General features: G+C 42.7%; 3 protein-coding genes across 3 annotated transcripts; all 3 read left to right on the top strand.

The window, feature by feature from the left end:
- The first annotated feature begins 2,756 nt into the window (after positions 1-2,756).
- On the top strand, positions 2,757-3,557 carry LOC124342108. The gene has a single exon (XM_046795078.1). The coding sequence runs from the start codon at positions 2,757-2,759 to the stop codon at positions 3,555-3,557; it is 801 nt and encodes a 266-aa protein (XP_046651034.1).
- Positions 3,558-4,476: 919 nt separating this feature from the next.
- On the top strand, positions 4,477-6,897 carry LOC124342107. The gene has a single exon (XM_046795077.1). It carries the CDS (start codon positions 4,477-4,479, stop codon positions 6,895-6,897), a length of 2,421 nt encoding a protein of 806 aa, XP_046651033.1.
- A 396-nt stretch (positions 6,898-7,293) lies between these two features.
- Positions 7,294-8,857, top strand: LOC124342106. The gene is made up of 3 exons (XM_046795076.1): positions 7,294-7,777; positions 7,823-8,033; positions 8,119-8,857. The coding sequence occupies exons 1-3, from the start codon at positions 7,294-7,296 to the stop codon at positions 8,855-8,857; spliced, it is 1,434 nt and encodes a 477-aa protein (XP_046651032.1).
- The last annotated feature ends 6,748 nt before the right edge of the window (positions 8,858-15,605 follow it).

Below are 15,605 nucleotides of genomic sequence, written 5' to 3'. Positions count from 1 at the left end.
TCCAAGCGTTCCTTTTATGCTGCTGCTGAAATTTGTTGGGCACCTGCAGTGGTGGTTGACGAATCTCATAGTCCTACCATTTGTTGCTGCTCGCCAGCGATCGCATACGAGTTCTGTTATGTAGGTTCTCTTGCCGTCAACAATCGTCTGAATCGTTGATCTTTCGATGTTCAATTTCAACTCCCCATACGTCAATTGATTCGTCAGCTGAAGCTCGATAGCAAGTCTTTCAATGATCGCATAACTCAGCCATTTTAAAATAATAGATTGAGACATACACTGAATGAGTTGAGGATATCGACTAACGTTACAAAACGAAATTCATCGCACTCTCAATGTGCTCAACGTGCAACTTATTCCCGAAATCAATACAGAAAAATTCTGCTAATGGAGCCAAACATCTCATGCAATAGGTTGAATCCTTTTCCATAAAGAAACAATTCACAAATAAAATGGCAATACAACTTCATATTGATAAAAATGTAAGTTGCCTTTAATGACAAGAATTGCTCAAAAAAAAATCGAATAAGTTCAAACTAAACTTGCGTTGCGTCCCTTTTTGGATGTCAGAAAAAACTAAACTGGGCAACACAGACGCCAGCTGCAATGCAAGCTAGACTAAAAAAGACAAATTCCTAATTCGTGGCTCATACAAGGGACTCTTTTTTGGTGAGAGAAGGGTTTCGTTAATTGAAAATACACTTTCCACTTGAGCTTATCCATGACTGAAGATAAATGATTTCTTGACCAACCTCTTCAGATGTAAAACTCCATTGGGAAAATTTTTGGTTGTCAAAATCGTAGCATAAAAAATGTTAAGGATGAGATTCGAAATCCACGACGTTTTCCTGATTTCCTGAAGAGCAGGCATCCTGCAAACTTATTTCCTTTGAGAAAGAGATTTCGGCCGTATCACAAACTTGTCCCAGACCTGCTTCAGAACTTTTTTATCTGGAAAAAATTAAAGTTACATCATCGTGGGAAAAAGAGTAAAAAGAAACATGTTCTAGACTTGGAATTGAGCCAAACCAGCATTCAATTTTACCAGATGAAAACAAAAAAACTGTGCCAATGTGAGGATACAGAGACAAAACAGCATATATTTTTACAGCGTGAATATCCTTGTGACAAAGCTGAGATACAGAATCAAACCAGGGTTCAATTTAACAGGATCATAAAAGATCTGGAACAGGTTTGTAATATAATTTAAAATAAAAAATCTGTTTTACAGAGATGAAAAAAGATCGGTTCCTATAGTCTGTAAAACATCCTTTTACCAAAATATGTAAAATATACAAATCCAGACAATCCTCAATTCCTGAGTAACAGAACCGAATCAGACCTTGTTTTTCCAATGATTTACTTTTCAATTATATTTCATAATTTTTGTGATTTTGCCCCGACTTCTCATAGACTTTCAGTCAATTTATAAACCATATTTGTTTTTTAAATTTGGATTACGATTATTTTTTTTTAATTGACATTCGATAGATAATTTATTGTTTTTTCAAAGGATTTCCAAAAAACTTTTGAAGGATTCCTTTATATTGATTTTTCGGTACGATTTTTCGGTGACAGTTAGATGTTTTGTGTACTGCATCAATATTCATCAATCACTCATACATCATACAAGTAAACTTCCCATTGTGTCATTTATTCATTTAATTGGTGATTTGCAATATGGTCATTCGAACCGGAGATAATTTTTCATTTTTCCTTTGATTAATTTAAAACCACTCTAGACGCCATTAAATATTTAAGTCACGCTGGTTGAAACTTTATCCAACGGAATCCATTCCATCTTTGATTGAATTTTGATAGTATCACTTGAATTTAATTTAGTATTGAGTTTATCACAGATTAGAAGCGAACAATTTGATTTGAGTTTTCCAAAATAATTTTCTTTTGTAACATTGGTCACTGGGCTGTCGATTCCCCTACTCATTATCTCTTTCTAATTTTTTTCCCGGTCCCATTCATTTGTGTTGAACACTTGTGTGCAATTGAACTGCTTGAAACTGCCTCGCAAGCGAAACAGTCCCGAGTCGCGTTTGCGACGGGCCACTGGAGGCCGAGTCAGCAATTCTCGCCGGTCGCCACAAGAAAATCAAGAGCCGAGGCGAAGAGTTTTAATTCTGGAAGTTGCTCCCTTACAAGCTGAAGATCAACGCCAAGTTGTAATTTTACCGAAGGCTTTCAATCCCGAAGAAGAAAAAATTGAGAAGATTGAGATCATTAAAGAGAAAGAGGCCGACCCAGAGCCAATTCCAGAGCCAATTCAAGAGCAAACTGAAGAAGAAGTTTTGAAAATTCTGGGACAAGAATTTGACGAAGAGTAAAGCATTTTCAACAAACATATTTTGTATTAATTCTTCTTCAAGCTATTTTCAGATAAAAATTTTCAACGACGGTCCGATACTTATTTGGTCCGATTTCAACGCCGGTCCGGTTTCGAGCCTGGTCCTATTGAACATTTCTGGTCCGGAGTAATTCCTGGTCCGTTTGATCAATTCTGGTCCGGTGAAAGGCCTGGTCCAACCGAAGATACGGGTTTCGCGCAAGCCTGGTCCAATTTCAATTGTGCTCAAACGCAATCAACTTCAAGGGACATGGACACTCTTCCAAGATAAAAGGCTCAAGACAAGCGGCATTTTGTCACGAAGATTCGAGAAATCGACACTGCGTTAGCAGATGAAGACACATCGGAAGTGCGACTCAAGACTCTACACGCACATATCAAGCAAAAATGGGAGACGATGGAAAAGGCCTACACAGAAATTCAGAAACTGGTGGCCGACACAAACGGAGATGCTGCAAGCCTGTCGATTCTCGACAAAGAGATGGATGAACGCGAAGAAATGCGGGACGCCTGGATTCGAGTCGAAACGGAGCTCACGGAAAAGCTTGAGTCAACGAGTAGAGCAGCAGCGGCGTCAAGGAGCATTCCGACTACAACAAAAAGGGTCAAGCTACCGGACCTGAAGATAAAGCAATTTGATGGAGACGTTTTTAAATGGAGAAGTTTTTGGGACATCTTCAAAATCAACTTTGATCAGAATTCTGATCTTTCGGACGTGCAGAAGTATTCCTACCTGCGCGAATATCTTACTGGAAAGGCGCTGCGTGCTGTGGAAGGTTTCGAAGTGACCGACGACTCTTACCCGAAGGCCGTCAAAACTTTAAAAGAATTGTTTGGTAACAAGGATATTGCAGTGCAAGCTCATATGAGTCGTCTGTACAATTTGCAAAATACCAAGCAAGCAACGGACACCGCCTCATTGGAACGATTATACACCGAGGTGAACACTCATGTTCGTTCTCTCGAAACACTCAGCGAAAATATCAAGGCATTCGGAGGATTAATCGTCACGATAATGCTCCACAAGCTGCCCGACGAATTGATTCTCATCTGGAACCGAGAGAAGAAAAGAAGTGCCACCGATCTCGAGGCCATGTTAACGTCCATCCGTGACGAATTTGCCGCTCGGGATAGATGTAAAAAGTTGACGAATAGTGTTGAGCCGGCTCAACAGACAACAACTAGACCACCCTACTAGCACACATTGTCCATAGGACGTCCATTGGATATCCGACGGTCCATTTTCCGTTTGTCCGTTTAGCGTTAGCTACGGATATCCTATGGATGGTATATTTTGATCCAGATAACGGTTGGTCGCGGATGGTCATACTGGGATGTCCTATGAATGTCCATCTGGTACCAATCTCGGATGTGAAGTCAGCCGTACATTCGTGATGAGTATTGGACATCGTATGGATATCAGAATAAGGATCTGAAACGAACGATTAATTTCACATCCCAGATTGGTACCGATGGGCATCCATAGAACATCCCAGTATGGACAATGTTTTCTTGATCCAAACATTCCATCCATAGGATATCCGTAGCTGACGCTAAACGGACGGACGGTTTTCGTTCACAGTATATCCATAGAACGTCCTAGGGACATTGTGTGCTAGTAGGCGAGCTCCAATATCCACTTTGTTTCAATTCAACAAGAACAAGTATAGCATGGATGCACAACACTGGCATGTCATTCAGAAGTCCCGGGTTCGATCCCCGAAAAAGTTAGATTTTTAATTTTTCCCAAATTTTTAACTGATACCAAAGACGTCCGTTTTTGGGACGTCCATGGATATCCCAAGTTGGACGTCCACAGGAGAGGACATTAGTATATCCTTTAAACATCCATAGGACGTCCAACTGGGACATCCAACTGGATCGGCTCTGACATCCATGGTATATCCTATGGATATCTCTGTGCTAGTAGGGCAGAGCACCAACGACACAATCAAGACCGGCCAACCACATCCGCTCCCACTACTGGAAGCCAGCGACAAACGGAATCAAGAGCAGACACTGGATCCAACAGCACTGCTCCACCTTGCATGTTCTGTTTCGCCACAACCCATCGGAGTTACAAATGCCATCTTGGGGTAAAGGAAAGGAAGGAAGCCATGAAGAAAAAGGGCAGGTGTTTTATCTGCACGAAAAAAGGTCATCGACACTCGGAATGTGATTCAAAGCGATCATGCGCAAATTGCAGTGGATCTCATCATGTATTCATCTGCGATGTCCCACACGCAAAATCGGCGAAGAAAGTAGGCGAGACTACAAGCGCTCATTCCAGCAGTGCGGCCAAAGACATTTTTTTGAAAACAATCACGTTAGCTCTGACAGGACCTAAAGGATCAGAAAATTTTCGGTGCTTGCTGGATGCTGGAAGTCACCGTTCATACATCACATCTAAGGCCAGCACGGCGCTCGGACTTAGCAAAATCGACCAAGAACGGCTGAAAATTAGTGGATTTGTAGGTCGATCGTCTACTAGAAATCTACCGCTCGTGAATGTTGGATTGAGAAGCGAGATTGGAGGCCAGCCGTACATCATTCTTAGCTGTCTTGAAACAAATCGCATATGTGATCCCATCCCCTTCGTTCCGAATGGGCCCTGGACAGAGAGCATGAAGGCCAGACATCTGAATCTGGCAGAAGATCCTTCCCAATCCAAGGGGGAGCCACATGGAAAGGAGAAATTTATCTGCTCATTGGAAGAGCACTATTATAGAGTAATAACCGGTGCGCAAATTCGACTCACACAAGATCTGATGGCCGTTGAATCTATATTCGGTTGGTTTGTACATGGAGCTGTGTGCACCTCCGATGAGCAACAAGACCAAACGATCGCTCTTCTCATCCGAGCACAAGAAGAAGAAAGTGAGAGACCAGAAACAATGCTTAGTCGTCTATTTGATTTGGATGGCGTTCATGAACAAGAAGACGACGCGCAGGCTCAGCTGGAAGCAGATCCGGTCAAGATGCACTTCAAATCGACAGTCACCAAACGAGGAGATCGCTACTGTGTCAAATTACCATGGAAAGAGCATCAAGAGGAGCTGCCTTCAAATGTAGGTCCGGCTATACAGCAAGCGCAGAGTCTCATCCAACGACTGAAACGATCTTCGGAAACTCTAAAAAGCTATCACGAGCTCATTTTGGATCATCTCAAAAGAGGATTCATCGAAGAAGTTCGTGAAGAAGACCCGAAAAGTTGGAATAGAATTCTCCATTACGTCCCTCATCACGCTGTTATTTGGATGGATAAGGTCAGCACAAAGATTCGTCAAGTGTTCAACGCTTCCTTCGGGAGCCCATTTCTAAACGATCAACTAAATTCGGGGCCAAATCTAGTCCCACCCATGCAGGATATTGTCATCAGATTCCGCAGTCGGCGAGTGGCACTCGTTGCCGATATTGAGAAGGCATTCTTACAAATTGAAGTGGATGAAGGCGATCGCGATGTCTTGCGATTTATTTGGGTGGAGGATCCTACAGCAAATTTATTAAAATTTAATATTTTTCACTGGAAACGAGCCGTGTTTGGAGTGACAAGCAGCCCGTTCCATCTTGCTGCAGTCATCCAACATCATCTATCCTTACAGGATAGTGAACACCCGGAAGTTGTGAGAATGCTCAAGTGGAACTGCCTCGTAGATGACGTCATAATTGGCACCGAAAATTGCGTCATGGGTCTGAAAATCGCAGAAGAAGCCACCGAGATAGCCGCGAAGGCCGGAATGCCCCTCCGTCGCTGGCGAACCAATGATGCTGAACTACAAGAGAGTTTGGCTAAACTGAATCAAGACGAACGAGTAGAAGAGACCATGGAATTCAACAACGACCAGATGAAGGTTCTCGGAACAGGCTGGCATCGGGCAAGCGACTGTCTTACCTTCTCAACAGCAACTTTAATTGAATATTTCGCTACTGTTTGTCATCTATCATGCCTAAGAACCATCTTATCAATTGCTGCCAGAGTCTATGATATTCTTGGATTAATATCCCCCGTGATAATCACAATCCGCATTCTGATGCAGAATTTATGGAAGTTGAAGCTAAGCTGGGAAGAAGAGGTGACCGATCCAGTGAAAAAGGAGTTCTGGAGTTGGGTCGATCAACTCAATTTGCTGTCAACAATCAAGATTCCAAGATGGTATCATCACGGATTGCCCAACAAGATCGCCAATCAACAGCTACATTTGTTCTGCGACTCCAGCACCAAGGCTTATGGAGCGGTTGGATATCTGCGAAGTGAAGACGAAGATGGAAACGTTATCATTTCCATCGTACTCAGCAAGGTACGCGTTGCACCAGTAAAACAAATTACTTTGCCGAGATTGGAGCTTTTAGGAGGTCATGTTGCAGTGAAGGTGGCCTCTGCCATCAAAGTCGCATTGGAAATTGAACAAATCGAAACATTCTACTGGACGGACTCGCAAGCTTCTCTCGCCTGGATTAAAGGCGATCCAAGTAGATGGCAGCAGTACGTCTCGAATCGAGTGCGGCTCATACAAGAGCGATCGAATCCAGCAGAATAGTGTTTTGTGCCCGGCAGTGATAATAATCCAGCAGATTTATGTTCAAGAGGAGTCCAACCGTCAATCTTAGCCGACCCAAGGAATGTTTGGTGGACTGGGCCGTCTTGGTTGTCAAAATCAAGTTCGGAGTGGCCATCTGTAAAGGAAGATCCCGATTCAAACTGCGACGAAATCAACAAGGAGAAGAAGAAGTCAACGATCGTTTTAACTAATGTTGCCGTGCCTGCAGCTTTGTTCGACGAAACCAGATACGGAACGTTGACAACTCTCTTAAGGTACACTGGATATATCCTTAGAGCTTATGGTAATGTGATTGCCGATCGACTAGACCGACAAAACGCTCTTCGACAAGGATTGATTACATCAGAAGAAATGCAATGAGCCAGGTTCTACTGGATGAGGCATCTGCAGCAACAAGCGTTTGTTGCGGAATTTAAGCGGCTCGGCAAGAACAAATTCGTTCATCGTGACTCAAAGCTATCGAATTTTCATCCTTATCTTAATAAAAATGGACTCATTACATTGAAGTATCGAACTAAGCTTTCTAGATCGCTTCCGGAACAGCCTGAGGTTCCTATTCTACCGAATCGACTCCCGAATGAAAAGAGGGAGCCGCATTTCATCACCCTGCTTGTTCGTGATGTGCATCGGCGTCTTTTGCATGCTGGTGTTCGAGATACGTTGACAGAACTACGCCAAACGAGCTGGATTCTAAAGGGCAGGCAAGTGGCGAAGAAGATTTTGGCAAGATGTTTGACATGCAATCGAGTCAACAGAAAGCCGTATGACCAGCCGACTGGACCTTTGCAAGTCGATCGATGCACGATGTCGCAACCGTTCGACGTCACCGGCGTCGATTTAGCTGTGCCAGTTTACTTACGTAGATCTAACGCAAAATCTTGGATTTGTCTCTTCACATGCGCAGTGACCCGCGCTCTTCATTTGGAGTTGGTTCAAACGCTGACAGCCGTCGGTTTCCTGATGGCGTTCGACCGTTTCGTATCCAGATTTGGGATTTGTCAAATAGTCTATTCAGACAATGCGAAGACATTTCACCGAGCCAACAAGGATTTGGCCGAAATTTGGAAAGGAGCCGAACCAGAAATCTTGATCGATCTTGCCAACCGCGGAATCACGTGGAAATTTATCCCAGAAGGCGCGCCCTGGTGGGGTGGCTTCTGGGAGCGAATGGTGAAAACTACAAAACAAGCCCTAATCAAGAACCGGAACGGCCCATTTAACCGAAGAGGAGCTCCGAACTACACTTTGTAAAATCGAAGCTGTAGTGAATTCGCGCCCTCTCACTTATGTCTACAACGACCATGAAGAAGCGCAGTCATTGTGTCCCAGTCATTTTTTTGCTGGACGGCGATTGACGACTCTACCTCCCATCCCTCAATCCGCCACGGAAACTAATGCAACTCGAAGAGAGTTGGTTGAGCGAGTTGAATACTATGGGAAGCTCACAGCTGATTTCAAGAAAAGATGGCACACGGAATGTCTGCAAGAACGAGCTCTTCACTTTAAGCACCAGCATCGAGTTGAACCTATTCGCATAGGAGAAGTTGTCCTGATTCAAGAAAACAATAAGAAGCGTCAGCAATGGGACATTGGAGTCATCAAGGAGACCATTCCGTCATCTGACGGTGTCGTCCGACAAGTTCTTCTTCGAACTGCTTCCGGCCAATTGCGCCGACCTGTGCAACGGCTTTGTGCGCTGGAAATCAACGAAAACAATCCATGGGAGAAGGAGCTTCCACCGATTGTTCAGAATGACGCCGAAGAGGAGGAGATTCATCCGTCCGTGTCATTTGCCGAAGCAGAGGAGATTCATCCGTCGGCGTCATCTGCCGACGCGATCCCACAACACGAGAACATTATTGAGCCCCCACAACCGGAAGAAAATCAACCGGAATTATTGCAAGACGTCCCTCAAGACGTCCAGAAAGGGGGAGTGTAGAAAATCCCGTCGTTACGAGAGCCGGCCGGAAGGTGCGCCTTAGAAAGACACTGGACCTCTGAGCGGGAGAAGTGGAGCCGAGTCGAGTGGCGCTACTAGCGACGATCCGTCGACCTAATTATTTTCCATTCAGAGCAAAATCATATTAAAACCAACATCTGTCTCAGAAACAACAACTCGATAACCACTCTGTGCGAAACAAGTGTCAAATGTCAAGTGTTTTAACCCCCCTTTTGTTCGTTCACTTTCGTTCACTCTCATTGTATTATCACCCTCTCATTATTCCATTAGATTTATCAAGTGTCAAGTTCCCATTCATAGTTTTGTGTACTGCATCAATATTCATCAATCACTCATACATCATACAAGTAAACTTCGCAGCGTGTCATTTATTCATTTAATTGGTGATTTGCAATAAATATATTCAAAATGATTTTCGATTTACAGACATATTGCATTTGGATTTCTTGATAATGTTTAATTATGTTTATATTCGTTTGATTATGAAATGGTTACGAATAGGAAAAAAGCATATAGAATATTTTAATCATCTACTGTTGTTTTCATCAACTGCTGTTTTCTCCAATGCGATAGCTTTCCACTTTATGTCTCGTAATTAGTGGGTAAGGGTGTTATAAAGAACTTCTTCTTCCGTTCAGCCTCTGGGAAACGGGCCAATACAAATTCAAAAATGGACAAGTGGCATGCAATCTTTTACACACTTCAACAGAAAAAGTAGCATATTTAGATTTCATACCGCATGTGTCGTCGACCATTTGTCGTCCGATTTCGGGTCGCCTTTAGATAATGGAAGATTTTTGCCTCCTTTTACAACCAATTTGGCCAATACTTCACAAATCTTCAATACTTTACAAAAATGTTATTCTTTAGGTAAAAATACGAGTAACTTGAGCCCCGGTCAAATCCGGGGAACTTTGGTCTAGCATAAAGTCGGACTCTTTTTCTAGCCGCTTTTCTGTAGCTTAAAAGCAGGTTGATCATGTGCCCATAATAAACTTTATAGTGGGAAATCTGCCCAGTCAGTCGATTCCCTACCTTGCTTGAAGATTGCGTCATCACGGAGATGCTATAGACATCTGGTGTTGATGAAAATCTGGTTGTTGCCTCATCAAAGATTGCGTCATCACAGCGATGGTACAGACATGACGCTAAGTCCAAGTGTAGCTGACACCATCAAAAGTGCAGTCATGAAACTACAAGTTATTGTAAGCTTTTTCACTTATAAAAATATAGAAAAAGCCACAAAATCTTCTAAATCAAAGGAAGCCGCTGAGCCAATTGTTGAATGGAACGAGGAAGTGATTTCGACAATTGGCTCAGCGGCGTGTGAACTACCCACGTGTTTGTGAACTACCCACAAACAACCAAACAGTCATCATAAAAGTTCGTTCACGGCTAGCGGACAGGACAAAATGTCTTCAATAAAACTTGGTTGATGACATTGGAATAAAGAAAAAATTCAAGCCTGGCTAGCTCAGTCGGTAGAGCATGAGACTCTTAATCTCAGGGTCGGGGGTTCGAGCCCCCCGTTACATATTTGCAAATATTTTAGATTAAATTTTGATGTTGAAATACCATTGTTAGTATTTTGTAGTCATTTCAGAAAAAATCAATGTTCGGATGAAGATTCCATAGGGTAGTGGATAACACGTCGGCCTAACACGCTGAAGGTCCTCAGTTCGATCCTGGGTGGAAACAGGGAAGTATTTTTTAGAAAGACTATCAATCAGATGCATATTTGGAATTTATGCAAAGGCCATATTCTTTGTGAATGAAATCTACAATCTGACAATCTGAAAATATTCGCAATGCTGTATCCGGAAGAAGTCAACAGACAGGGGAAGATCAATGGCGACTGCTTTTGTTGTGCAGGTGCTATAACCCTTAAGAGACTTTCTTCTTTAGCCAATCGACAATGCCCTTTTGTTTTAGGAATGTGGAAAATGACTTGTGCTGGATAGGGAAGAAGTCCATAAACACCAGCAGAGGGGAATCTATGATAGATTACACCTGAACCTAGAACAGTAGCTCCACAGAGAGAATGAACATGATGCGTGTGCACCCTACGCTGCAAATGTTCAGTAGATTCAAAGCTTTAGTCGGGTATAAAGTCATGAGAAGAAGAGTTTAAAATAGAGCAAGAGATTTCAATCACCATGCGCCCCTGGGTGGGATCGAACCACCAGCCTTCCGTTTTTTTTTAAATATTTAAACGATTTATTGTCACAATTAAAATTTAAATTGCTTTACAGATACTTGGGGCATTTACGAGATTTGTGACATAAGTGACTTGCTGTGGCTAAGGAGAAACATTACAAAGAAAAAAACATTTCGAGACGGAAATGAAAGAGGACAAATGATTTTGGTAAAAATTGTGAAATTTAACAATACGACATCTGGGGGGGGGTCAAAGAAATAATAATTGTAATGAGAGAACAATGTTGTATAAAGAAATCTGTTGAGAATTTTTAGAGGGAATATTTATGGATTAGAAGGTGACATCTGGGGATATTTCCAATGTCTCCATTTATTGTTGATTTGAGTGGTTTTTGACATCAAAGTTTCGTTAGTTGAATTCGAAGCCATAAACTGATGTGGACTTTCTCAGAAGAGAGTAACATAAGATGGTCGTCAGTTTCTTGGCCGCTATTGCATAGAGGACATTGGTCATTTCTAGACAGTCTGAGGCTTGTGAGGCGCATTTTGGTAGGGAGATGATTATGGTTGAAATCCCAGACCAGTTCAGCGTTTCTTCCTTTCATTTTGGCCACCCAACGCCAGATGGAAGCCCAGTCAAGGTCCGGTTTCGCAACCTCGGTTCTCCCTGGTTGCCCAAGGTTAGCGATCAGGTGATTGTAGGTGGCGCGGTGATTGGATACGGATGACGATGTGAAGATGCCAGCTTTAAGTAGATCGGTGATGGTTGAAAGTGCGGTGGTGAAGTATGGATGTGATGAATGGGTTGCATTAAATCTGGGCTGGATGATTTGTTGAAGGAGATTCTTGAGGTGTGGACCCAACCAATAAACGGCTGCAGCTCTCTCAATAGCCTCGGGATGGATTAAAGATTTAAAGATTTGACGGGTGAAAAGGGATTGGAAGAATTGAAAAAGTAAGGTGACTCCAAGTCCACCTTGGAGTCGGGGGCGGATCAAAACATTTAGGGGTGGGTGCTCTCTTCGTTGTGCCCAAAGAAATTTGTTGCATTTTTGTTGGAGGAGAAGGGCTTGGGTTTTGTTGCAAGGGAGTACATGAGCTATATGAACAAGTTGTGATAAGACATGATGTTTGATTAATAGGACGCGACCATAAAAAGTGAAATGACGGTGTGTGTTTGTGATAAGAATATTTTGTATGATGTTGAACTGTCTTTGCCAATTGTCTCTTACTTTTGTTTTTATTTCAGAAGAAAAAGTAATTCCAAGAATTTTCAAATTGTCTACTTGAGTTATCCAATCAAGTGGCCAAGTACGTCAAGGATGAGATTGATTGAAAATGCTTCTACGTGGGATCGAACTCCTAACCTCAGGAATCCCAGCCGACGCCGCTACCGTCTGCGCTACTACGGCCTATAGATATTGATTTTAGGTCCAAGTGCATAGACCAAGTAATTTTGTCTTCCCCTTGTTAATACGTGCATTTGTCCAGGCACAAAATTCTAGAATAATCTCGCATGCACGACGTACATCTTTCATTGATGAGACAAAAACTACTAGATCATCTACATATGCACGAACTTTGATGCGTTTTCCGTAGTGTTCAATTCCGTCAATACCCCTAGACAAGCAAACTAAAAGCGGTTCTATATAGAGGGCAAACAGATGGACTGACAGAGGGCACCCCTGTCGCACGGATTGTGCATTGTCCACAGTACCGACTATGTCATTACCGTTCAATGGGCATAGTTCAGTTATACTGTACAGCGTTTTCAACCAATCAACAAACAGGGGGGGGGGGATAGCCCATGGCTGTCATCACTTCCCACAGAACGTCTCGATTGACAAGGTCATATGCTTTCTCTAAATCGATACGCGATAATGGCGGCCGGTTTGAGAGACGATACCTCTTTTGATTTACGACCTGTATTATCAATGACATCTCGAATTAAACACAAGCTGTCAAAGATATAGCGGCCGGGTACACCACCTTTTTGATGTGAGTCTAGAGAGTTTTGAAGAGATTTTCTCAGACGAAAAGCCAATACTGACGCGATTAACTTGTAATCGGTATTTAACAAAGAGATTGGTCGGTAATCGGTGATTTTACTCGGTGTTGGGATTTTTGGGACTAATCTTATAGCTGCCCTTCCCTGCGACGGCAGGAGTTTTCTTTTGTCGAGGACGCAATTCATCATTTCCAGAAAATGAACACCGATAACATCCGAAAATTTTATATAAAACTCAAAAGGAATGCCATCTGTACCCGGGGCCTTGTTCTTTTTAGTTGCCTTAAAGGCGTTGTTAACTTCATCTACTGTGAACGGATCTACAAGAAAGTTGTCACTCTCCGGGATCGAACCTAGTACTCCTCGATTCAACGCTTGAGCGTTTAACGACTGAGCTACCACTGATACACCCGAATCGTTTTTAGTGGGTTTTGTACGGGTAAGTGCACCTCTAATCCCTTCTAGAAATTTTCCAGCTAATTGGGTATTGGGGGAGGGCTGGTTCTGAAAAATTCTACTAAAGTGTTCAATTATTTCTTGGTTAATCTGCACAGGTTGGGTAATTTTACAGTTATCATTAGTTTTGAGCTGAGTGATCAGAGACTTCTGGAAATTGCTCGTTGACTTGTTCATATGAAAGGTAGATGGCTCTTCTTCGGCTATACTTTGAACGCGTGAACGTATTGCAAATCCCCTCAATGCTTCTCGCTCCCAGGCTAGAAACTCACGTTTCAACTCCATATAACGCGCATGATTGAAATTTACATTGTTCACGGTTTCTTTTAGTTGATGTTGGAGTAATTTCCTTTTGACTCTCTGATCACAGATTCTCTTTTTTCAATAGTTCATTGATAATCGCCTGAGGCTAGGTTTGAAAATAACCTCCCACCAATGCTCTACGTTTTCAATACGGGATGGATGTTGAGACATTTCTTCAATAAAGACATGCACCAAGCTTATATATTCTTCTTTCTCAAGAATTGATGAGTTAAGTTTCCATAAATTCCTTGACTTGTTTCTCACTACACTAGGAGGGGTGGTGCTGTTTATATACCCTACGATTGGTCTGTGATCCCCGAGTGGTAAGTCGTGCAAATGGATATCGGAAAATTTTACGTGATGGTGTCAATAAATTCGGTCTAATCTAGCCTGGCTAGCCGCACAATTTTACGTCAAACAAGGTTCATTTTTCCGAATTTCTCTCCAGACATCTGTTAATGAAAGTGCTTTTACTAAATCTCGGAGGGGTTCTAGTAAAGCTAGTCTAATTTTAGGTGGTGTTGTCTTGCTACTTTTACGGTCATCGATCTCGTCAACGGCATTAAAATCTCCCAATATAATTGCTGGTGCCTTATACTGGGCAACATAAGCCGGAATAGTTTGCCGGAGGAAAGAATCTCTATAACTTTTATTTTGGTCACCAGATGGGGCGTAAATACACACGAAAGTAAGACCCTTTACTTCCATGGCTATCAGCCTCCGCTCCGGTTCAAACAAAATGTTTTTGGCGCTCAGCCCGTGTCGTACTAGGATGGCTGTCCCATGTTGTCTAGGACCGAGATTTGTGTGCATCTGGTAATGTTTAGTAAATACAGTGCTAGAGTGAAATACTACTTCTTGCAAACATATAATATCAAGTTTATGATGTAAAAAGAAATTGAGTATTATTTGAAGTTTGTCAGGTGACGATATTCTGTTGATATTATATGTCGCGATGTTAGTCATGATTAATATTTAAATTTGGGTTTAGAGGGTTGGGTTTTGTTATCATGGGCTTTTTTCCTTCTAACGGCCTCCATTGCTTTGAGAGTTTTATCTTCTATGGGGGTTGATGGAGTGCCGAGGGGGACGCCCAAGGACTCCTGAGTCTCACTCACATGACTAGCCTCCTGGCTATCAAGTGGGCGCTGTCCTGGCTGAATACTCCCACCAGAAAAAGATATGTCTTCATCAGGATTTGAAATCGAAACCACCTCGGTTGCATCCATCTTTTCAACCACCTCGTTATCCATCTTATCTATCGTGGATGGAGTAGATGGTACTTCAGGTGAGATTGGAGCGGGTGGATCATCGTTGCCCCCAGAGAGGGCGGGAATAGAATTATTGTCCACACCCGGTATCGAAACTGGAACCTCTCGAGTCGGAGACCCGAGTTCAACCAACTGAGCTACACCAGATACAATTCCCTCAGCTACCTCGCCCGAGCCAGAGGAAGAGGCAGTACGACTCCTCTTTTTTGATTGTTTTTGTTGGTCACGGAATTCTCTCGTATGTTTAATTTTCTTTTTCTTGACCGATTTGGACGCAATAGACGAACCTACACAGTTGGTGTCTTCAGCGTCAGAATCGGTGTCAGAAGAAGATTCAGTTCCATCGGGTTTCGAAATTGGATCTTCTGGAGCTCCATCAAGAACGACAACAGTCGACGTCGTTGGCCTCTGGGCTAACTCAGGGAATGAATCAGCGTCAACAGTTGGAGCAATTGGCATTTTCCCGCCATCAATCGGGTCTGTCTCCTGGGGCTTCCTAACAGTTGTCCTAACTGGCCCACGATTTGTAAGT

Source organism: Daphnia pulicaria, chromosome 6 (assembly GCF_021234035.1).
Source record: "Daphnia pulicaria isolate SC F1-1A chromosome 6, SC_F0-13Bv2, whole genome shotgun sequence".
NCBI lineage: Eukaryota > Metazoa > Arthropoda > Branchiopoda > Diplostraca > Daphniidae > Daphnia > Daphnia pulicaria.
Note: the sequence above shows the minus strand (reverse complement) of the source record. Positions and strands in the feature narration are given on the sequence as shown.